Source organism: Erithacus rubecula, assembly GCF_903797595.1.
Source record: "Erithacus rubecula genome assembly, chromosome: 8".
Taxonomy (NCBI): Eukaryota; Metazoa; Chordata; class Aves; order Passeriformes; family Muscicapidae; genus Erithacus; species Erithacus rubecula.
This window is the reverse complement of record NC_136659.1, coordinates 17,762,772-17,787,963: the sequence shown is the minus strand read 5'-3', so window position 1 is coordinate 17,787,963 and position 25,192 is coordinate 17,762,772. Positions and strand designations below refer to the sequence as shown.

The 25,192-nt window shown below is 36.5% G+C and overlaps 1 protein-coding gene across 4 annotated transcripts in view; it reads left to right on the top strand.

Annotated features, from left to right (window-relative positions):
* The first annotated feature begins 11,040 nt into the window (after positions 1-11,040).
* DYNC1I2 (dynein cytoplasmic 1 intermediate chain 2) overlaps positions 11,041-25,192 on the top strand; it is a 28,015-nt gene continuing 13,863 nt past the window's right edge. The window contains exons 1-6 of one of the 4 annotated variants that reach the window (XM_079310470.1): positions 11,041-11,315; positions 13,107-13,224; positions 14,556-14,670; positions 17,715-17,805; positions 21,794-21,853; positions 23,013-23,128. In XM_079310470.1, the coding sequence (XP_079166596.1) occupies positions 13,117-13,224; positions 14,556-14,670; positions 17,715-17,805; positions 21,794-21,853; positions 23,013-23,128 (490 nt within the window). In that variant the 5' untranslated portion in view covers positions 11,041-11,315; positions 13,107-13,116. Of the gene's footprint in view, positions 11,544-13,106; positions 13,225-14,555; positions 14,671-17,714; positions 17,806-21,793; positions 21,854-23,012; positions 23,129-25,192 lie in introns of all 4 variants that reach the window. The other 3 variants (XM_079310469.1, XM_079310472.1, XM_079310471.1) reach the window with 3 other exon arrangements.

Below are 25,192 nucleotides of genomic sequence, written 5' to 3'. Positions count from 1 at the left end.
AGCCATCATGAAGTCTTGTGTACTGAGTTTGAACTTCTTTTTTTATTTCCAATTGTAATTCAGGTACTAACAATAGAAACTATATCAAGGAATCATATGGTTTCAACTCATCACAATAATGCCTTGGTCTTCTTCTGGTGACTACAGTCCTGTGAGAGTTCAGACATTTCTCCACAAATTTCCTACAAATTTTCCTACAAATTGTATTATTTTGCACTTACTAACATTATGCTTTCCATTCACTAATTAACATTTCCTTCTTATTCCAAACTCCTTTCTCCAGTTCTTCTGAGGACATTTTACTCCAATCTTTGTATTTCCTGAACCTCTGCTCTAGCAACAAAATCTTTATATTTCTCAGTATGTTTTCTCTGGTTTAAAACCTAATCATTCTCTCATCCTGGGGAGGGTAACTCAGTTTAGTCCGAGTAAGACACTTCCTCCTTAAAGGAAATTAGTCCTTAAAGGACTAATTCACTCTGAAGTAAGTTCTTGTGGAATGTAATAATTGGATACAAAGACATTTTGCACATCAGTTCAATAAGTACAAATTCAAATTACATCACGAACCCTACTTTCAGTTTTATTATGTTGTTATGTTTATGATAGTTATTTGTATTATACTTAGTCTTCCTTTGCCTATCTCGAAACATTTAAAACATCCCTAAGCAAATAATAACAATCATTAAAAATATCTTGGGGTTTTGATCTAACATTTTGAATTTTCAATTAAAAATATTTTTGTTGCTTTAGCGGCAGTCTGTAGGTAAAACATATAAAATTAATTCCACCAGCCATATCCAACAATTTTTGGTTACTTTGTAATTTCAGATCTGACTCATTCTGAGAGAAGACAGCTTGTGTAGCCTCTGTAAAACATTAGGAAAAGCAGAAACTGCAATTTTTTTCTCTTTATAGATTTGTTTATTCAGAAAGAAGCTTTGAAATAAAAGACTTTGAAAGGCTGGCTGAATAATGAGTTGTTATTCTTTGAAGGCATATTATCTTTAAAAATACAAGAAAACCTGAGGGTTTCTAATGAGAACCCTTTATTTTTGAAAGAAAATAAATGGAAGAGTTTGAAAAGATTTTTTTCTTGTAGGTTTTTTTTTCTTACTCCTGGAGCTGCCTGTTGCTCTTATGTGGAAGCTTCCTGCTGATTTGACTTTTTATTCTGCTGTGAGACTGATGCCAAGATTTACATGATTGCTGTGGATAGGAACTGGAGTTAGCATAAGGAAGAAAACTGCTTTTCCCCTAGTGAGTGGCAGAAAAGGGAAAGACAGAGTGGGGCACATAGACAATAATATCTGAAGCTATAGTCTTGGTCAATTATTTTATCCATCTTCTATTTTAGATTATGCTGCAACTAATAAAAGGCAAGAAAGCTACTGGAATTAAGCCAGGAACACAGATAATGAAGGAAAGTATTTGTGGTTTCATGCAAATGTCCAACTATAATGGAAGCAATGTACTGTTTTTATACAGAACTGACATAGTGCCCCTTGTAAGTGCAATTAACAAAACTTCCCATCAGAATCTGTCAGGCAGAGATCTGCCTTCTACACAGAGCCCTTCAGCAGAGAGAAAATGGTAACTGTAGAACTCTGCATCATTACAACTATTTTAGCAATTCATTGTCCGTATAGTCTTTGCATATTCAGTTTTTAATCATACTCTCTGGACATTCAAACATGTAAAGATTTTTGCAGACTTCTGCAACTTGAAATCATTTACAGACAGCTGGCAGACAGTTGTCTTCTGTAAATCTACAATGCCCATGGAAAATGCAATTTTTTGAGATACTGGAAAAAGTTGACATCAAAATGCAGGGAATTTCCCAAGCAGAGCAAGACTCCAGATTAAGCACACAATAAATACTGATGGCAGAAGGCAGTTAGAGGGATTTTGACACTGAGAGGGTATAGGCTTTCAAATGTAGTTATTAACAGGTAATTTAATTTATTTCAGTAATTTTTCTAATTGAATAATATACACCTAATAAATAAAATTAAATACCATAAGTGAATAAAAAATAAATATTATCTAGTTGGTCTAAAAGTTTAAATTCAATAACTTGGAAGATAGTATCATATTACTGGGGTAAATATTCTGGAGTTCCTGAACTAGATGTATTTAATGGAAAAATGGGCAAGAATTAATTTTGCTCCCTTTTCCTTCAGTTAGTTACATAAAAAACAGTATTTTGACATTTAAATCAGATTTTCTAACAAAAACAACTAGGTTTATGATTTTGGGCTTTTTTTATTACAAATTTATTATTATCTCACAAAATTGCATTATTAAGAACCCTACAAATTAATTCATGCCTGTTGCAGTGCTGGTTTTGCTGATAGAAAATAGCATATTTGAGATATTCAGTTATCATCTGCCAATCCTCAAATGTCATTTCTTGAAATAAAGTGTCATCTTAGGGCCACTGATAATAATTGCTCAGTATTTTTGCATTTGCTAAAGATTACCTCTAATATCAGTGTTCCTTGAATTGAAATTTTAGTAAAGCCTCAAATGTGGGGTATATGGACAAGCTTCTTGGAGTTTAGAAGTTTGTCTGAGCAAAGTCTCAGTGAACCCACCAATCTATTGAGACTCGCCTGAATACAGAATTAATTTGAAGATAAACATAATAATCTGATTCATAACTACAGTATTACCATGGGGGCTATGGTACACTCATTATCATTTATCGACCTTTGAGAAGAATTTATTTTCTTTGGAAATTATGGCAAATTGAGACTTGATTTGGGGTTTTACATTTTGCTCCCTGCTTTTAGAGTGGAGTGTTGACATAGAGTTTCCCTCCTTGTTTCAAAGCCTCCAATTTTATTTACTATCTCCCACTATGTCACATTTGATTTTATTTTCTCTTACATGAGGAGGGAACAAGAAGTGCCTTATTTCTCCCCTCCCTATTTCCCATGAGATTTCTAATGATAAAATTCAAAGCAAGAAGTTTTACCAGGAAGATCAGAATGTGTAAAGTGCAGCCTATGTGAATTATTCTGATCTACTTAAAATGAAAAGTTGTAGGTCTTAGTCAATAATTCCCATATTGGTTCAGAAATTGTGCATAAGCATACAGAAAAAATGGAAATTAAAGAATTTAGATAGAATAGAAAGAATATTCCTCTTACCCTAGATATTCCAGACTATAACTAGTAAGATTTTTTAAGTACATAATTAATCTACCTTTCATTTTTGATCATTGGATTTTATGCTTTTATCTAGTAACCAAAGGATCCTCTACTATTAGTTGTTTTCCTTCTATATAGATACTCATAATTATGACTTGTTATCTTTTTTATGAAGCTAAATGTGAAGTCTGCATATCAAGCAGGCAGACTGCTCATTCTTCAGCCCAAAAAGAAAGAACCCACCTCACAAAACTGACTACACAGAGCATCACTGTGCACCCTTCCATGGGGCTATAACTTTAATAGCCCAGCCTTGGGCTCATCACTGCTAGCTCAAACTGTTACTATGTTCATTGGGTTCCAACAGGGTCCAGCAGGCTCAATGCAGAGACAAAGCAAGTTCACATTCATTCCTACAGAATACAATATAAAACTATCCTATACATTATACAGGTGGCTTTGGGACTTCTTTGGAATAAACGTGCTCACATAAATTTTCACCATTTCATCAGAAAATAAAGTATTTTAGTTTTGTAAAAATTTGGAATAAAACTGACTTTCCCAACAGAATCAGGTTACCTTCCAGCAGGTTACCTAGCTCCAGCAGCTCTTTTAACCATTTCATTCATTTCTACAGTTAAATGCAGAAGTGGGACAAAACTACCAGAAGCTGACAGCACTTCTTTGCCTCAATTCTTTTCCACGCTTGCAGCACAAGCCAGGAAGGTGATATTCCAAACATGATTCATGTTTGTATCCTATTCCGACCCAACACAGAAACTCACACAATGAGATTTTTTTGAAGCAATTAACTGGACATGATTAACAGAAATATAACCAGAGGAGACCTTCTGGGAGGAAAGGAAAAAGTGCCAACGAAAAGGAAACATGCAAATATACATACACAATATCAGTGGAAACTAGCTAGAAAAATAGTGCTTTCCTACAAAATCTGAAAAAAAAAAAAAAAAAAAAAAGTGAAAACAGGATTTCATGCAGAAAAACAGACATCTTCTTTATTAATGGAGCCCCCTAAGCAGCTGTCTAAGCTGTTGGATCCAATTCTGCTAGTTCTCCAGAGTTCTTCCCTTAAAACTTGTTCTATGATGCTTACCAAAACCTGACAATGCTTCACTGATACACTGAACTCACTATCATAGAAGCCAATACTGTCTTGGGTTTTTTAAATACTAACCTTGAGACTAAATTCTCTGCCTCTGTCCAACCTATTTTATACTTGGATTATAGAATGTGGCAGAGAAGAATAATTGTTTTTCTTCTTTATTGTACAGCTCATTGTACTGCATATTCCTTAATCCTTACCAGAGCCCCTATTTATGTCAGTAACACAACATAATGAGAAGAAAGGATGGCAGAAAACATCCAAAGTATTGACTTAACTGAGTTCTGTCACTGAAGGTCTAAGGGGATCAGGCCTACATTTCTGCAGTAGAAGTGACTATAAATCCAATCAAAGATAAAATAATGAATACTTCTTCATTGCTTGAAATAACAAAAAAATCTTATTTACAAAGAGTGTTTAACATTTCACAAGTCAATGCTGTTTATACAGTGTTACCTTACACATGAAGCCATTTATTACAGAATAAACAAAATGAAAAATCTTTTCTGTTTCACTAGGCCAAGAACCACTGACAGAGATGTGCTTCAATTCATTACAATATCATTTGAAATCTAGCTTCCATAAACATGAAACTTCCTTTCCAGATACACAACCAAATCACATTGAATTTGATGTCAGAGAGCTCATTCAATTAGTTGTTGCTGACTTAAATATAGGCTTATGTTTCTTAGCTGTTGACAGTTTTACAACAATATTTTTATTCAAGGTTGGCATATCTTAACTGGACTTGGCTGCACAGTTCTGGTTGCTGGCAGATTCTGTTAAAATCTCTTGATTCTTCAGAATAGTATTATGTATGGTAAACCCTAATCCACTATCTATGCAGCTGTACACAGGATCAAATCAAAATCAAGTTAAGAAAGCTTGCAGAATGAATCAGTGAACAGTGTTTAAGAGACAACTGAGTCACTGTATTTCTAAAATAAATTTTAAAATATCATCAGGTTTCCTGATGATATGAGAAGACTAACACACTGTAATAAGCCTTCCTTCCATCTGAATGTGTGATAGGAAAAATACAAAACACAAAGTTAAAAAAATCCAGTAGAATTGTGAAGGCTTTTGTAGTATTCATTCTACAGATCACATTACCTCTAGTTCAGAGACAGAATCTCATAATGCAATCCTTTTCCAAACAAAACAGGCATCCTAGTAAAAGACAGCTGTGTGGTCTAGCACGATGTTGTCTGAGATATATCAATATACATAGGATGTTCCTGCACCAATGTATTATAGCATCATGGTTTTGGCAGACTCTTCAGTACAATATCAGTTCTAATTTATACCTAACATCTTTATTCAGCAGTCTCAGAAGCTTCATCCTGCACACTTCCCCAGTCTCCTGTCAACTAGTTTTGCACACCTGGCTGTCTTTCACTTCAAGCTGAATACAGAAAAATATGTTTTTCTTTAAATGCTTATCCTCTCTCTTTTTCTGTGGTTAGTCTGCATATTTAGTAGCATTCTATTTACCTTTCAAGCTATTTCAGAACATGACAACATCTTTTCTCTAATTTTAGAACCTTAATCAGAACTTCTTTCTTGCATTCACATGCAAAGCAACAGCAAAGAAAACCTTGCTGTACCTTTAAAAACTCAGAACACCAAGGTTTGATCAGTATTCTGAAAGAAGTCCTTTAAAAATGGAAATCTGGGGAACATTTACTTTTGAGCACTACAGTACAGAGCAGAGATCTTTGGCATACTGATGACAGAATCTGCAGAGTCCCTTTTAGCTCTCCAGGGAGTCCAACGAATTTCAGATGCAGAAGTCCATGGTTCAATTTCTTGCTGGAATGGATTCTCCACAAGTAGGGATAATCCTTCATTTGATGCTTACTCACTTGGATACATTTCTGTATTCCATACTGGTCATTCCAGGCTTTGCAATGCTTATTTTTCCCTCCCAGAATGAGTTTCTGCATTAGCTGATATTATTACACTTACTTGGTTGGAATGGCACTTTTCTTTTATTAACTACTCATTAGCTTAAAATAACTTCTCAAAGCAATTATCTCTAGACCAATACTTACCATGGTTGTTCTCAGGCTAACAGACACATTTTTCCCATTTTTAGTTTGAAGAGAACCACTCAGTAGTTTGTGAGGATCAGACTTTCAAGTACATGCAGATACAGTTGGTTTCATTAAAAACTCATGAAACGCAGTAGTTCCATATTTTCATTATTTTAAAAATATTTTCTCTCCTAATTATAAGTAAATAAGATATAATAGCACCCCAAACACCACTTTTAATTTTGTTTTGTTTTGTTTTGAAATTCCTTCTGAAGTTTATCGTCTCTCTGGTCTTGTAACAGCTCCAAGGTATTTAGAGCATCTTTTGACTTGACTCAGTATCTGAATTTATTAAATAAAATTAATAATAACCTCAATATCCCTACTATAAGAACTATGCATAAGCTAACAGGCACACTATATGCATGTATTGCTACTTTACCTAAATTACATCATTTTAGTTTACATAATAATTGTAATAAAAAATATGCTGTCTCATATCTAGGTAAAATACACCATAATTACAAATAACAAAATACAAAATAGAAGTTAATGTTGTAATTTTAAATTTATAAAAGCAGTGTAACTAGCTAAGATTTCAAAATAATATGTTCTAGCTAAATAGAGCACAGTGAAGCACAACATGTTATGATCTCAGGGTGATATAGATATACATACATTTAACAATAATACAGTTTTAGGAAACAGGTTATGGCACCTGAATGACAGCAGATGTAGACAGGAAAAATGGAAAAATTACCTTTATGCAAATCTTATGCTGTAACATCTGCCAGTTTGGGTCATGCACTCTTCAGCCAGCACTGGATCTCCTGTGAACAATGAAAGATTCAAAATAAATACAAATCAGAACAAGCCACAATCTTTTTACACTAAATACTGTTTAATCTTCCTTAATAATTTTATTTTTTGTATCCACTATTACTGAACTTTAGTTAGTTAAGAAAAGTCTAAAAGCGTTTCCAACTTTTTTAGCAAATTCTAAGTCTATTTAAAATTAATTTTAATCCATGTCCTGACAGCAATTTCTCATTGCTCAACTTCCTAGTACCAACACTGTTCTTCACAGTGCAGAAACAATTCAAAACACACAGAATCACATCAGCAGTCTGTTGAGTGCTACATGTTCTAGCAAATAAAACAAGGTGGTTTGACAATCAGAGATATTGCTTAATCTTTCTGGATGATAAAAGCCAGTAAATTTAAACATTATACTTCACTTTGCACAATATTGTGGGATATATTTCAATAAATGAACTCTAAGGTGCAATTGATTGGTTTCCATTTGTAATTTAAGAAAGATTGTCAAAGGCATGACAGCCTATTAAGAACACATCTAATTGATTTTTGGAAAGAGCTGGGGTCTGGATGCAGCATTTACTGCAGTCAGCAGTGAAATTTCCATTGATTTAAATAAGAACAGGTTCATACCTGCAGAGACCTAGCTGCTATTTATGCATTTCACAGAAGCTCTTTCATAGCTAGAGATTTACCTTCCCTTTGCTTTTGTACAAATAATCTACACACTTTTGTATATATACATGTACATATATACATATACAGTACAACTGACTTTATATTAAAAAAACAAAAAAAAAAAGCGCCAAATTTCCAAAGGTAATGAAAGTTTTAACACTGAAGAGTGAACACAGTGCAACTGCCACTCAGTTTTATAGTGCCTCTATACACTGAAGTCAATGGCATTATTTATGAGTAAAACAACCAAAACATTGAATACATAGTTTAGTTACTAGATACTAAAAAGATTAATCGAACAAGTTTGAGTAATTATATGTAGAATTATTGTACTGCTGCTGCAAAAGTGAGGAAAACGTTATTAAAGATTCAATTCTATCACTAAATGAAACATTGCTTTTATTTTGGTTTATTTAGCAAAGAAATGCAACTGAATATTTTTGAAGTATTTCTGTCTAAGGAATAAGGCTTTTCAGAGAATTGTTTGTGCAAAGATCAAAAAGGCTTGGTAGTGGTAGCATTCCAAATTCATTTAGATGAAACAATAAGATAATTAGGTGTAAAAAATGCAGATTTATGTTCAATGCAGTAAAGGATCAATTTCATCTAAAGGCAAGTGGAGTGTGCACTACATCATCTGATCCTAAGGAGTGACCTTCTTGATTCAAATGCAAAATGCCTGTGCCTATTGCAGATGGAATTTACCAGGACAAAATGTTCAATAGAAAGATTACATTTCCACTGGGGCAGAAAGGTATTTGTCAGGGTCTCATTACAGCTTTGATACAAACATCTTGGATTTCAATTAGCTTTGAAATAGAACAATAATCCAGCACTGAAACTACAGATAACGTTTGTTTCTTACACCATTATATGTGGACTTTTGTTTCATTTGCAATATGATATTGTAAGGTTTCCAAAAGAAATAAATAGAAGTAAATAACATTCCAGCCATTTTAATGTCAGTGGTATCACTTAGTGATTGCCTGTCTGATAACTTTGCACTAGGAGGCGAGGGTGACATAATTTACATTTTTCCAGCATATTTGAAAAGTGCTGAATTCTTTGAACCGTAAGTGTCCATCAGTTCTTCTACCCTCACTGTCCCACCTCCTATTATTTACATACCATATCCACTCTGATGCTTTTGATCCTTTTCTATGAAAAGTAGTTTGCCTTCCCAATGGAAATAAATACGTAATTTTATAAGAAAAATTGATGCTTATGTCTTTGCTTTAACTTTGCAGTTTAACTGCACACTGAATGCATGTAATTTTTCAGGGCTTCTTTCAACAGCAAGTTTCTTTTGAAAGAACCAGAAAAAGGAACAAATTCTATTTCTATTTTCAGCAAAATGACTCCATGGCCTCAGTCTCTATTGAATAGATCTAACTGATGCTGTGAGTCATAATAATGTGAAAATGTGCTCATAATAATGTGAAAATAATAAAATTTAACTGTTAGAGCTAACAGTTACAGTAGAAAAAAAAAAAAAAGTGCACACTTTCTGTCTCCTTATTTACCCTCAGATCTTTTTGGCTAGTAATGCTAACATGATCCACACAAAAGGAATCTCTTATCATCTTCACAAATATTCAAACGTATTCTCTTTTGATGAATACGCAAACTTCCACAAAGGTCAGTGAGAATCAGGTGCACAAACTGAGAGAAGAATATAGCCTAGCATACAACTCATCTGAAAATAGTTCCTTTGGGCTGATCTCTTGGCAGTTCTCATACTCTCTCATAAAATCATTGAACTAGTGCAGGTTTTGGGGAATTACAGTATCCCTCAAGATGCTCTCATTATCTCTTGTCTTTATCACATAATAGAAAAAATTGAGACCATATGCAGACCACACTGAGGAAGGAGAACCTTGAATTTTTCAGCTGGTAAACCTATTTTCTATAGTGCTTGGCAGGGAATCACTCTTAATTGCTGGACCATTCAGTAGTGTATGTTTTGTGCCAAAGGTTAACAGACTGCAAAAGGGTTCTCACCTCAGAAAACTCATCATTCATCCTCACCTTATTTTGACACAACAGAAAAAACAAAAGTCCATCTAGCAGGAACAGGAAAGAGGGGAGAAACTCTTACAAACTGTATGAAGGTTATTAAATGATCAGAAGCCATCTAAACAACAGAGAGGTTTTTAAAATGTTTTAAGGTACAGTATGAACCCTGAGTCACATGGAACACTACAGTAAACAATCAACACTGATTCCTGCAGCAATTGAAATTTTGCTAGCAGCTATCCCAGCAAAGTACCAACCAACCTGTTCAGTTTATGATACCTAACAGGATTGTAGCAAAGCTAGACTGCAAATGAAGCCTTTTTCCAGCGCTTGGCAGGACAAGTTTCAAAAATACACTCACCAGGCATAACTATTTGTATATCCAGTCATTGCACATAAATTTTTCTAACTCTGTAATAGCAAAAAAATTAACCTGCTCTGGACTTGATAGTTATTGCCTCCAAAAGTTTCATTTCCTAGGGTGTTGTGAACGCACGCTCCACTTGAACTACAGCAATATTCCCTTTATTCTGCTTTGGTAAGCACAGTCTGGCTGCAGCAGGCCGCGGGACCCAGCACTTCACTGAGACACAAGTCAGTAGCACTAGCCCAGCAGTTACCAAGAACAGGTGTAGGACTTTGATAGAGCTTTCCACAGCATACAAACGACAATATACTTATTCATTTAGGAGGAGTGGGAAACAGCAGACACTTGCCACCAGACTGGAGCTGTATCGAAATGAGCTGTGTAACTTCACTCCTGCACGACGCTCATGATGGGACTCGCCGTGGCCTGGGTGACACGCACATGGTCATTGCAGTGGCCATTTTGTCACTGGCCTGAGGCTCATTTCGAATCAGGCTTTTAAACTCCTTATCCCCACGTCACTGGGGGGATTATGCCTACCGGCCGCACGTGGGCCCCGCAGTTAAAACCGTACAGTTCCATCAGAGTCCGTATCGACACGACTGGTTTTCACATTCGACTGAGGGAGGGACCTTACGTGAATCATCCCTCACAGTCCGGAAGCCAAAGCAGAGGCGAAGGCGCTGTCCCCCTCAGGGATCCCGCCCCGGCCACCCAGCCTTGTCCTGCCCACGGCCACTGCCGAAGTCTCGGTGAGGGAAGCGCGCTCCCGCCTTCAGTGAAGCAGGGCCAAAGCGCATGCGCGCGCGCCACGGCAGGTGGTGGCGCTCGCTCCCCGCGCTCTGCGGACGCCGAGCGCAGGCGGCTGGTGTGTCTCCACTCCGGAAGACTACAACTCCCATCGTGCAACGCGCGACCCGCTCCGGGCCCGTGCCCAGGGAGGGCCGGCGAAGAGGCCTATCCAGCGGTGCGCGTTGCACGCTGGGTGTCGTTGTTCGCCAAACGGCTTCGCTAGCCAGCGCCTCGCGGAGGGGTGTGGTGCCAGGCCTCGGGGACCGCTCTGTCCTCGCGTCGCTTCGCGCTCGTTCCCCGTATTAATTCCTTTCGGATTGCCGGCACTGACGGTGCGGACGAGTGGGGTATTGGGTGTTTTACCGCACAGATTTCCGTGTCCTTCCGCAGTTCCCGTAGACTTCTGCGCATCCCGCAACGCCTTCGGAGCTGGTTTGACCCTCGGCGTCTGCCGTCGGCAGCCGCCTGCCAGCTGTCGTCGCCTTTGTGCGGCGGCGGAAGGAGCGCGGGGCCGAGGGCGGCGGGCGCAGGGCAGAGCGGCGGGCAGGAGCCGCGGACAGGTGCGCAGGGGGCCGCGCCGCGCCCAGCGCCGCTGGGAACGCGCCTTCCTGCGGCCTCGCCCTGTGCAGCGAGGGCTGAGGCAGCAGGGTGGGGCCGGGGACGGCGGCGCCGCGGCTCGCTGGGTGGGAGAGGCTGGCAGCGCTGCCCTCTCCGGGCCGCGGGGCGGGGGGCGACCCTGTCCGGGCTGCCGGGCGCGCTCCCCGGGACGGCGCCTGTGGGATTTGGGGGGAGAGTTTGGTTCTGGCCGCACCAGGTTCGTACCGCGCTCGTCTCCCGGCGGGCTGGGCTGGGCTCCGTCCCCTCCCCTCGGGTTCGCTCGGTTTGTGCTGCTTCCCCCCCGCGCCGGCTCCGCACGGGCGGCAATCCGCGGCGCGGCAGCGCGCTGTTCCCAGTGCTGCTGTAAACAGACACGGGGATGCCATTTAAAAATGCTGACTGTAGATTATTTATTTATTAGCACTTTAGTGCTAGCAGACGACATGAAGGAATACATACCTTTAGTCCAGCGTACGTATTAGTAAAATGTGGGGTTAAACATATGGGGATGACAATATTTTGTATCCTTTTCTGTGCTATGCAAACACTTGGAAGTATTCTTTATTTTGAGTTAGCGCATAGTCATATTACTAACGCTTAATCTTGTATCCTTATTGTCAGACTTAGTCTATTCAAGCATCCTCATTTGTTGTAGGTCCACTTGTGCATTTTCTTTGCTGATTTTACTTAGCTTAAAAACAGTAAAAATAAGTTATTCTTCACCTAGCCCTTTAACACAGTTTTTCTTACCTATGTTCTAAATCTTGTTGAAGTTCTAAACTTTACAGGGTTTCCACCTTTTGTTGTTGACTTTCTTGTTTGTATTTCAGTTAGTTACATAGCAAAACTTTTTGTAGCATTTCTGTCTTTAAATGATCCACCAATTTATTAGCATTATAACAGTTTTGAGAAAAAAATTACAATGCATGTGTTTTACAGTTTTCTTTGACCACCACACTTTTACTTACATTGCCTTATAATTTATAATGATACTACTAAATGTTGTAATAAATTTTTGAATAATATAATGGGCTGTAGAAGGATATATAGCTTACATGCTGTTAAGTTATAGCATGCCAATATTTAGCTGTTGAAGTGAAAAATGAAAGAAAAATACTGTCTTGCTTTTCTTGCTCACAGGTGATTTTGTAGCTGCAAAAGTCCTATGGCAAGATCAGATACTCACATCTTCAGTGCCTAAGGTTTCTTTAAAAGTAGTTCCTTCAAATCAGACCTACCTTGAAAATGGATGTTATCATTATCCCATAGTTCTGACTTTTTTTTAAATCAATCACTTCAGTATTTATAATGTGTTAAGTGAAAGAAAAATAGAAATAGGAACATGGGTGTTTTTTCAATGATTGTTGACTTCTCAGGCTTCTGGTAAGCTAGTTTTGGTAAGCTAGTGTAATTTCTTTGTGGATAGCTTATGGAAAGAAAAGCTATCTTAAAAAAAACAAAACAAAAAACCAAAAGAAACCCAAACAAAACAAAAGCCAAAGAGTGACATGATTTCTGTTGCTCAGTGTTTCAGCCATGTCTGACAAAAGCGAGCTGAAGGCGGAGTTGGAGCGCAAGAAGCAACGATTAGCTCAAATCAGAGAGGAGAAGAAGAGAAAGGAGGAAGAAAGAAAGAAGAAAGAAGTAAGAAATAATTCTCACTTTGAAAATTGACTTGCATATGTAGCTTGCCTAAAATTTAAGAGTAGGTTCACATCATCATTTCCTGTGTCCGTTTCAAGGAGTGTCTGTTTAATGGTTGGTGCTAATGCAAATGTAGCACTTTCATTTTCTGGTAGTATAAACACCTACTGTTTTATTTTCAACAGTCTGTAGATAAGCTGGATTTTTTAAAAAAACTCAGTATCTTACACTAGCATAAAGTTCAGATTTCTAGAACTATCTGTGTGCATGTGACATCATTAATCAAATCACTCTATTTCATGAAAGCTCTGCTTAATGAGTTGTGATTGGTGTTATTTAAAGAACTAATTTCTGAAGTACAGTCTGGGGATGTCTGTAGGAATTACCTGACAGTCAGTATTATCATTGTACAAACAATGTGCTATGTCCTTCTGCTCTTTGACCTATTATAACTGAATTTTAAAATCAGAGCAACACTCAGTCTCTATATGGTACTTGTGCATTACATCTAGTTTGTTTACAGTCTTCTAGATGTCTGGACAATCAGTGATAGTTCACTGTTTCTCCTGAATTCAAACTGTATCTTATAATATAAACTTTTGCTGGTATATTTTGGGGTACTTTTTCATTACTTCTCTGTATTTTGGTTATGATTTAGTTGGTTTTCTGAATCAGCATGACTGAGGCCTGCGTAGCTGCCAACCACATGATTCAGACAAAAAGGAAAAAGAAATAGCTCAAATTGTGTCCCAATGATCTTGTAGTAGTGTATCGCCAGAATTGCTTTTTTAAAAAGCAGCTAACTAAGAGCAGAAAGATACAGAATATTCAGAGTCTTTTGCAGTAAAGCTTGCACTATTTCTAAATGACAGAGGGTGGAGGTGTACTGGTTTTTTACACCTAGCAGATAACACAACTTAAAGAAAACTACTTTTTTTTTACACAGTTATTGTCATTTTAAAATAGGAGCCATATGAGTGTCTCTAAAATACTTCTATACCCAGGTACAGGATGTTTTTTTCACTGTGCATTTTACAGTGCTTAGGATTAGTGTAAAAAAAAGTGCTTTTAATCTTATGAAGTGTTAGTCATTTGGTAGATACACAGACATATTTCACATGTTTATGTATGTCCTTTAAAGATGGTACCAAAGTGTTAGAATGTTGTTATTCCTGTCTGTTTACTTTATCTACAAAAAAGAACCATCAGAATAATTGAAATTGAATATCTAACATGCTTGATGATAGGTTTCAGTATTACAAAAAACCCTGTGGCATCTCAAAATAAATGAAAGGTTAAAGGCTATAACTTAATTATTGAATAATTTTTAGACTGACCAGAAGAAAGAAGCTCTTCCAGTACAAGAGGAATCTGATCTTGAAAAGAAAAGAAGAGAAGCTGAAGCATTACTTCAGAGCATGGGGTTGACACCTGAGTCTCCTGTTGGTAGGAATGTTACTATTTGTTTGACCTAAGTGTTCGGGAGTTTTTTGTTTAGTCTTTTTTCTTGTGTTTTTGTGGGTTTTTTTGTGGTGGTGGTTTGTTTGTTTTTGTTAGTATTGAGGTATTTATATAACTAACGTAATAATTCTCTGGCCACTTTTTTGGGTGTTATGCATGTCTGGTGTCTCTTTTGCCCTTTATGATCTGTTATAAATGTCAAATGATGTGCTTCATTACACATTACATAACATTATTTTATAAAATAACAGTATTTACACTTAGTGGACTATTTGAAGTATATTAGTTATAAAAATATGTAAGTATTATGTATGCATTTTCTTTTCCCCCCTCTTTTTCATGCTCATTATTCTCCTATATTTTCTTTCCTTACTCTTTTCCACACTGCCACATTTTAATGCTGATATTTTTGTATGGAGTTGGCTTGTTTCTTTTCAGCATCTTTTACACTCTAGTTTTTCTTATCTCAAATACCTGTCTGACTTGATGGAGCAATAGCAACACTAAGTATAAAAATGAGCTTCCAAGGGTGATGGTTGGTATCTATGTAACTCTTGGATGTGTTACCATATTGCCTCTTGCTTTTTGCCTTTACTTAGGCACATCCCTATGGAAGATGAAAGCAAGAAACATGATAATGCAACTCTGCTTTTTGTCTCTAACTCTGAAATCAAAGGGGTTTAAAGCTTATCAGTTTGGCTTCTTGGTGGGGCCCTATTCAAATGGGTTGGTAAATAAAAAAGTAATAATTTCTTACAGATGTACCTGTGATTATATCTTCATAAATGCTTTTGTATAATTCTCAAGTGTTCAGAAGTGAACACCATTATAGCTGCTTACATTCCAACAGCCCCAACAGTCATTTTTGGTAATTCAAACTGTTTTAATAGTCAAGAGACTCCATTTGGCTGTGTTAGCACCAGCATGCTGCTGTTTAAGCAGCTACAGATTTTCTTTGCTAGAGTCATAGTTGAACACTTCCTTACATGATACTGTGCTAAGGCAGTTGGAACTTTTATAGGAATGTATGTGGTTGTTGCTTTTTTCACATCTGGCAGAGAATCTGAAAGCCACATAACAGCCAGTCCTCAAGGCAAGTTAATGTGTATTCCTAGAGGTGTTCATGAAAAATCTCGGAGGTGCTGACATGAAAGAATGGGGCACACCCTGCATGTTGTGTTTGATTCCACTGAGCTGCTACTTAATCACACCCTTCAGAGTGCACACGGGATTCAGTCTGTTTCCTTTCAAGATAACCAGGTCTGATATGGATCCTTAATCAAGTTAAAATGTCCTTCTTGCTGCCTGCAGTTAGCATGCCTAAGGCACAAGCTCCTTTTCTGCTGACTGGGTGCTGGCAAATGCAGTGATTCTATCAGTATGCCTGAACTGATGCTAACTCGTGGTTGAGCTGCTTGTCTGCAGCTGAGATAGCTTGTGCACTGTCAGTGGAAGGGGATTGCTTGACATTAGATTCTTTCCTAGAAAATTGTGTTAATTCCTAGGGCAACTCCTGTGCTGTTAACTGCTAGAGAGAGAGAGCTCTCTTACAGGAGAAGAGACTGGATCAGTGTTGGTATGATTTTGGTATCTACCATACTTACTACATAAGAAGCCTTAAGTATTAGTGAACCAGAATCTTATAGTTTAATTCTCTGGGGTAGGTGAAATTCCATCTGTTTTTATCATAAGACTGTTGGTGTTTCTGAATTTTGGGAAGGGTTTCCCGGGAATCACTTTCCCCACAAGAGAGCGCTGTAGCACCGGGCTGGGGACACAATGTCACCGTGTCCCAAAGATGCACACAGATGGCAAAGCAAAGGCCTGCAGGCAGCTCCTGTGCTGCACATTAACAGGACATGGCCAGGATGAGTTGAAGAATTTATATATTCTTACATGCCCCCAGTTATATATGTATGTGTGTATGTATGAATTTATGAAACACAACTCAAGACCTATAGAAAAGGTCTCCCCTCTAGGAGGAACAAATTTTTAATAGATTGAAGAATTCACTGATACTTTGGTAAAATTAAGGGAGGATTTTTGTCAATCAGAACCATGTCTGTTTTGAGATGGGGCAGAAAAATTCTTTAGAGTTCACAATATACTTGTGGCTTCATGAAATTCTGTAGAAATCTTGCAGACCTAAATGCTTTATATGTTGCTGAAAAATGAAGTGTACAAGGACCTTAAAAACACCTATTGATTCTTGTGTTTGAACCCTAAATTTCATTAAAAAATGACCACTTCTAAAAAGAAAAGTTGAAAGAAATGCTGAAGCAGTTTTATAATTGTATCAGATTGCATGATATCATTCACTATGTATCACTTCCAGAAAGCATGTTACTTTTCAAATGGTAAATGCAGTCTCTTCATCTACAAGCAGAAAATGAACTGACACTTAAGTTTAAGTACAGTGGTACTAGACTGTTTACTGTCAAGCAGAAAAAACCAAAAAGTCATTCTCAAGACTTAATACTACAAACTTTGTAATACACAGGATTTATGTTGATTTGATTCAAACTAGAACAAAAATAACAGGATGCTGTATGACACAGCCACTTTTTTTAGTCCACGGTTTGGTGATTATATGTTTTGAAATAACATTGCCAGTTAAACACATTCATTGTCTAATCTTTAAGAAAGACTAATGTCAGAGCTGTATTAACAACTATCTTTTCTATGTTTAAGGAACATGAGAGTGGAAATTACCCTTTGAAAATCAGTGTCATCATTTGTCAGAAGTTCAGTTTAAAAATATTTTTTTCAATTCATTTTCACTTAAATGTCTTCCCCTCCATGCCTTGTATACTCCAAATGCATAAATGCCAAACAATTGCATGAAAGTCCAGCATGAATTGTTAACATTGTCTTTTCCCCTCTCTTTCTACTGTTCATTTTCATCCATGTATTTTTTTGTTTGCCATCACTTTTTTTTAATACTTCATTTTTAATTAATTTGCAAACATCCTAAGCTGTGCAACCTCTGCGAGTAGTAACAGCGGATACCTGTCTGTTTCACTATTTAGTCCCTCCTCCTACCTCTCCGTCCTCCAAATCTGTGAGTACGCCAAGCGAGGCCGGGAGCCAGGACTCTGGGGATGGTGCTGTTGGATCTAGGTATGTCACTTCCCTTGGCATGTTCCTTTGCTCAATTCTTGTATTCTGAAGCTTTAGAAGAAATCAAGGTTCATTACTTGATTATAATAATACAAGGTCACAGTGTTGAATCTGTCAAAAGTGAGTGTTTCGCAGAAATGCTTTACTTTAAAATTTGAAATGCAACTGTACTTCCTGATTTCAAGTTGCCAGCATTAATGTGGAGTTGTTTAAACTTGCAAGTTTGAAGTAAAATGAATGTCTGGAGCAATAACAAACTCAAAAAGTCTAACTTCTGCATTCTTCCCTTTTTCTAAAGGAGGATGGGTGTGGGTGATAGGCTATTTGCTTTTTCTCATACCTAGTTGATCTAATAAAAGATACTGTCTACAAACTTTGCATTACTTCTGATTTTATTTTTCCCTTACTCAGAAATGTATTTCTCATTATTTTACTTCATCCATGTAGACAGCTACAGCACTTGCATTCTCTTATTTTGTCAAAACATAACTCCATCTTAGTACAGCCACAGTTGTTTTGGCCTTTTTTTTGTATGCCAGTGCTTGTCACATCTGTTTGACCACTTCTTTGAGTGTGATGGTTTGAGACATGCTGCTCTAAACAAGAGTCAGATAAATATTTCTGTTAAATATTTCAAATGGTGATATATGGGTGATAAGGCAGGAAACCAGAGGGTATTTCTACTGTTTCCCATATACAGTCTGCAAATAAGAACAGTAGCTGCCTGTTAATATTAGTAAACTATTCTCAGCAGGTGAAATTTGTACACTTTAAATTTAGTGAGCATACATTGTGGATGAGGTTTAGTAAAAGCACAGTAACTGCAGCAGTTATCAGTTACTGTTGTTGTATGAGTAGTTGTTTTGAGAAAGGAGTCAAAGGTTAGACCACTTTGAAACATCTTTTTAAAAGACAGCAGTAACATCTTGTATGCATGTGGGTTATGCATGCATAACTATATGCATCTTAATCTGAAAATGTTCAAGATACTAATGACCTGAACAAAGGTTATGTCGTGCCTATTTCTAAGTAGAAATCATGAAGTTAAAACAGAGAATACACCAGACAGCAGATGTGAACCCAGAATTTTTTTAAGTGTTCAAGTATAATCTTGTTTGCCTGTCGTGTTAATTAACCAATATAATCATTCCTTAATTGAGTAGAAAGCAAATTTTAATTATTACAAATAGTTGTTTTTTGCTTATTAATTGTCTTTTTAAAATGTATATTTACACATATACTTATGTTCACTAGAAGGTAAAAGAACAATATGTATTTGATGATGACTTTTTAAAAGAAAATATTTTCTTTCCATTCACACCTAATTTAAATTCAGTATGAAACAGTATGTATTAGCCACATACCTGTAATGCAATGCCACGTTGTGTACTAAGTTTTTCCACCTCATCAGTGCACTGCAATCTGATTTTGTATTCTCAAACACAGTAATGCAATGTTGTATGCATGCATTTTCTTATGAAACCTTGAGAAAACCCATATCCTGCATCTCAAAAGCTTCATGCATTTTCAAACTTCAAAATGAAATCTGTCTCAGGATTGTCATCTTTAAGGCACAGAGCTATGAATATACAGTTAAATTGAAGGCATTATGGAGTCCCTGTTGGAGTCCCCTTGTTTGTTCTCCCACCAGTGGATTCTTCCCTTCCCCCAGTAAATGGATGTCAATATCCTTTATTAGTACAAGTTCATACATTTTGAACATGAAAGTTGGATTGTATGATATCCCTTATTATTACACGTGGCATTTCATAGGTGACTGCTACCAATATGAGATGTATTATAAAGCCTCCTCTGTGGTGCTGAATTTTGTCAGTAAATCTCTTATTAAGCAGCAGAGCAGTGTTCAGGCTGTGCTCCTGCTGTTACTTCCATCTGTCTTGCTTTATTTTCATTAGTGAAGAGTTTTGTTTCCTAGTTTGATCCTGGTTCTTTCTCTTCTTTTCCTCAGTCAAGAGTGTAAGTCCTACACTACAAAACAATACAGCCAGTTTAGTTTTAGGCTGGTGGATGCTTCATAGAATTAGGTTTAAAACAGAAAATATTTTTACAGAAATAGGAAATGTTAGAAAAGTGTCTGAGTGCAGAGAAATATGTGGAAGAATGGGAAATTTGTTCACTGAAGCTTGTAGATGAATTAATTTAACTGAAGGCAAAACAAAGTGGAAAACAAAAGAAACAGTATTTTGCATCAATTTGATACATATATCATAGGTCAATTTTATCTTAGACTGTTACCTTTATTTCAAGAGACTATCTCTGAGAAATATTTAACTGTTATCTCCTGTACTGCTTGTTAGCTTCAACTATTTTAAAAGACAGACTATCCCTGGTCCCACTGAAGCAACTTTTGAAAGTGGAAATAATGCTTTGAAAGCAGGAAATCTACCTCATTAAGGGCTGGATCTTAAAACACTCCAACTTCTGCACCTGTTTATGTTTATAGCCTTTCCCCCAAGTTCCTCTCAAACACGATTGAAAAAGTTGAGCAAATACTTGACATACTCTGGTGATGCAGCATCTCTATCTGATGCTGAGGTATTCTTTGCAACATGAAGGTTGGGGTGATGGTTTGGTTTTGCTTATGACTGAACTTATAAGCAATACCCAGCTTCAAGGCTCAGAGACCAAATAAATTAGACTCTTAAGCTTAAATCTTTTTGGTCAAGAAAGATAGCAGAGATCTTACAAATAAGTCTCAAAGTAATTAACTTCAGGCTAAAATGATGTGTTCTCTAATGCACAAAAGATATGAAAATATTTTTGAGATTTGGTTGTTAAGCTATTGCTGTGGATACAATTGATTTGCTATATATGAAGACAGTGGATTTGTAATTCCTAATTAAATTATGATTAATAGTCCTAATGCATACTTTCCACTGGAACAAGGTAGTGCATAGCACACCCATATTTATGAGCTTTTATGGCATTGTGTGTATATTTTTCAGATCAACTTTAACTTTAGGAATTCTGCACCTGGTTAATAGAGGAGTTACCATGTATGGGATGAAAATGTAAAATAGTTTTTTATTGACTTACCATAGTAAAATATTGCATATTTTTCGGTTTTTATGTTCAGAAAGGTTATTTTAAAAAATGCAGATAACATATGAGAACATATGTCAGAACAAAACATGCAAGTTAATCTGCTAATATCTTACAAATGTGTTTCTAAAATTCTGCCTAAGCCTGATAGCAAGTAGACTACATGAAAATTTCTGAAGAAGGGATGAAGGCTAAAAATGAAGGTAGAGGGAGTATTGATTTCCCCCTTTCATTTCTTCTAGTACAACTTGAAATGGATCCATTCTGTTTGTTATTCCACATGACTTTGAAACATGTTATTAATATAAACCCCACAATTTATAAGAGATTTTAAGTGTCTTAGATGGAGTTGGCTCTAAGTCAGATGACACTTACAAGCCCAAGGCAGTGCTTAACCCATAATTACTGCAATGTCACATCTTGGAAACTCTAGCAGTTCTCTATCCCAGTGGAAATGCTTTTTTGCCCTACTACCAACAGGCTTATGTGTTGACTCATTTCCTTTACCAATATGACAGTTTCCTCCACATATTTACTGCTCAGGGCAAGTTTATGTTATGTTAACAAATCTGAACATATTTTAAAAGGAATTTCAAGTTTTTAGTGGTTCTTAAAAGTATTTAAGATACTTTTATTTGCCTTTCATTATGGCAACATTTATTTGCAGAACTTTAATTTTCAACCTTTAAAATAATTTAATTCTTTGCTAATAGCTCTGAATTCTGTTTGCTTCTTACCTTTTGTATTTACTGCATGTGTTATTGCACTGAATGTTTGCTGAATTTCCCTTAATTGCCTTGTTTCTTGTGAACAATGAAATAACTGTAAGCTTGCTGTAACTCTAGAATTTCATAGTGTATATTTGCTTCACTAATCTCTGGCCTTTTTTGCTAATGCTGCATGATTGTTCAACCTGGGGTACCAGGACGCTGCATTGGGATACTGATCCATCAGTTCTTCAGCTCCACTCTGATTCCGATCTGGGGTATTGCATAGATTTCTTATATTCCCTCTTCCATGTGCTTATGGATAATAAGTATTAGCATTTTATCCTTTAAGACTTGCAATTGTTGTTAAGAAACTATTTTGTAAGTAATAGAAATTCGCTGTCCCTGGACTTAGCACAGTTTGCTTTCAATGGGAAATATTTATATCATTTAATATAAATGAGATGCTTATTTCTAATAAACACAAATAAGATGTTTTCTTTGAGTCTTTTTTTGATAAAATGTAAACTTTAAGAAGTCATTTATTTAAAATTAAAAGGTTTGCATGACTGTATTTAAAACAGAGCAACTCCCATTTTTTCTTACAAATATGTTTATAAAAGCTGTAGCTCCTTAAAAGCACTAACTAAAACCTGTATTTTGTGCTAAAACCTTTCAAAAAGAGCTGCTCTTCTGCTTTTATCTTGGGAGAGGAGTGGATAGTAAGAAACTAAATCTGATATAGGTAAATTGTTGGATTATTGCAGTATTATTACAGTACATACTGCAATTAGGTTTTACAGAAGGCTATAATGACTTAATTAATGTTGTGCAGGTTTTGGAATATATTATGTGTTGTATGATGCTAGCTGTATCTATCTTCTTTAAAGTCAGTAAGCTCAGAGGTTTTCAATATTCTGCTGTGAAACAGTATGTTATGAATAAATTATTTGTCAGTGTGAGTTCCAGGTCAGCCTGGCAGTTCTGCATTCTAGATAGTATCCTAGAGGTGGACAAAAAAAGGGCAGCAAAGTTAAAGGACTAGGGAATGCTTTTTCCTTCAGTGTAACTTAAGTTAGTTTTCAAGCATTTTAATCCTAGAACTGTTGCTGTACAAGCATGATTTGTGAATAGATCTGTACCCTTGACACATATGTGGCAATATTCTGGTCAAGCACAAAGAGCAAAAATTTAAAATTATATCCAAATGGTATTTGTATGTGCACATCTTCCTTTTTGTCACAGATGTAGAAACAGTTGCTGATTTTAAATTATAATGATAACACAATAGTCATAATCATGTGACTTGTTCAAAGTTCCCCTAGATTTAAGTTTGACTGAGCAGTGCTGGCATAATTACTTGGGTATTATTCTAGGCAAAATGTGAAATAATAAAATTAATTTTTTTTTTCTGATTCTTACAATAATTTTGTTTAGACGTGGACCTGTTAAACTTGGAATGGCCAAAATTACACAAGTTGACTTTCCACCTCGAGAAGTTGTTACCTACACAAAGGAGACACAAACACCTGTTATGACTCAGCCCAAGGAAGGTGAATGGTTCACTTATTACTAATAAGTTATTTTTGGTTTCTTTTAGTATAATAATGATGACTAGCTGAATTAAAATTAGCACTTGTGATCTTGAAACTTAATAAGGTAAATGAAAGGTGATATGGGAGATAATTTATATGAATTTTATTACTAAACTTGTGTAGGTTTTGCTAACTGTTACTGTCATTCTGTATCTCTTTTAACATCACTCTTGCTGCAAATATGTGGTACTTTCACAATCCTAGTATGTGTTCAGATTACACACAGAATTGCTTAATTAGCTGACAGCTGATAAATAAACAGGGTATACTTTGCATTTATGACATTTAAGAATCCACACATAACTTGGCATATGGAGGACAGGGAGGTGATTTGAGGCAATTGGCATGGCTTTAACGAGGACAACTCCTGCCTGACCAGCCTAGTGGCCTTCTACAATGGAGTGACCACATCAGTGGACATCAGACAAGGGAAGTACACAGCATCTGTTTGGATTTCTCAAATGCCTTTGGCATGATCCCCTCCAGCATCCTTCTCTCTAAATTGGACAGAGATGGATTTGATGGATGGACTGTTAGGTGGATAAGGAATTGGTTAAAAGTTTGCATCCAGAGGTCAACAGCTCAGAGTCCTGGTGCACATCAGTGACAAGTGGCATCCCTCAGGGTTCCACACTGGGACCAGGGTTATTTATGATCTTCATCACTGACACTGCACCCTCAGCACACCTGCAGGTGACACCAAGCTCAGTGGGGTGGTTGACCTGAAGGAAGGGATGCCACCCAGAGTTTTTTGAGTTTTAAAAGAAGGAACTAACTCATTTATATCTTAATGCAGTTTCTGTTTTCAGCAACTGAACACAAGCTTTCTTTCAATCATGAATTGTTTGCTTTTCAAAAAATAGTTTTCTGAAGAAAATATGGTTGGCTAGCAGATTTGCTTTTCAATGCTGAAACACTTGAATTTATCTGCAAGTGAAAGTATTAGTCTTGACCTAGCTTCTATGTAGTTCTACAGCAAAATCTCTCAGTTGTTTAATATGATTGACTTTGACTATGTGTCTTATGTTAGCAATTTTAGGACCTACATTCATAATATTGTGTTTTCCTGCTCCTTGGTATGTGAACTTTTGGGTGTTTATGCAAGGATATACTTTTCAAACTTCATAGATCTTTATATATCTTTCAAACTTTCACTTCCAGTGAGCCAGAGGATATGATTTTTCTCTAACTATGTTTCTTTTCTATTCTTCATTTTATCTGTATCTCTGCACAGGTAGGTGTGTGGGGTTTTCCTGCTTTCATTTCTCCCATGCCCTCAACATTTCCTTTCTATAATCCCTCAGGTCTTTTTTCTCCCTTTTGTCAGATTCATGGAATCTGAAGACTTAGGTCAGAGTTTGTGTACTTGAAGAGTTCTACTTCTGCTGCCTGTTGACAGTGGAGATTGCTTGGGATTGTATGATCTGAGTTTCACAGTAGATAGGCTGTAGTTGAGATTTGCTGTAGTGAAGTGGAACAGTGGTCACCTCTATTTCTGCATTTACCAGAAAGTAGTCTCAATGCATATATTGTCTCATGATCCATTTCACCTTACAAATACTGATTTCTTGAGGGCCATCATAATTTTTAAAAATATATTTATTTCATGTGCTTCACAAAATTTTCAGGTGTCTTTTCATCATTTCAATGTTGAAGATCGTTTTAAAATTTATCTTAAGACCACCTAAATACATTAATAACAAAGCTCTATGTTCCCATTTTACAATGACATCTGAAATAGAATGTAGGTTAAAAAAAAAGAATAAGTCATGCTGCATACAAAAAAGGAGTCACTAGGTAAGAGATTTTTCTTGGTAAAGAAAAAATTTTAAATAAAATTTAAATTAAGAAAAGCAATATGCTGAATTTACAGGGTGCAGTTAGATAAACTTAAATTCTGTAAAATATATCTTTTTGATTCTTATTTTTTCTCACAGTCTGAGTTGTGCTTATCTGAGTGCATATACTGTAAACAAAAATAACATTGTGAAGCACACTTGAAAGTGGAGCTTGCAACTGAAC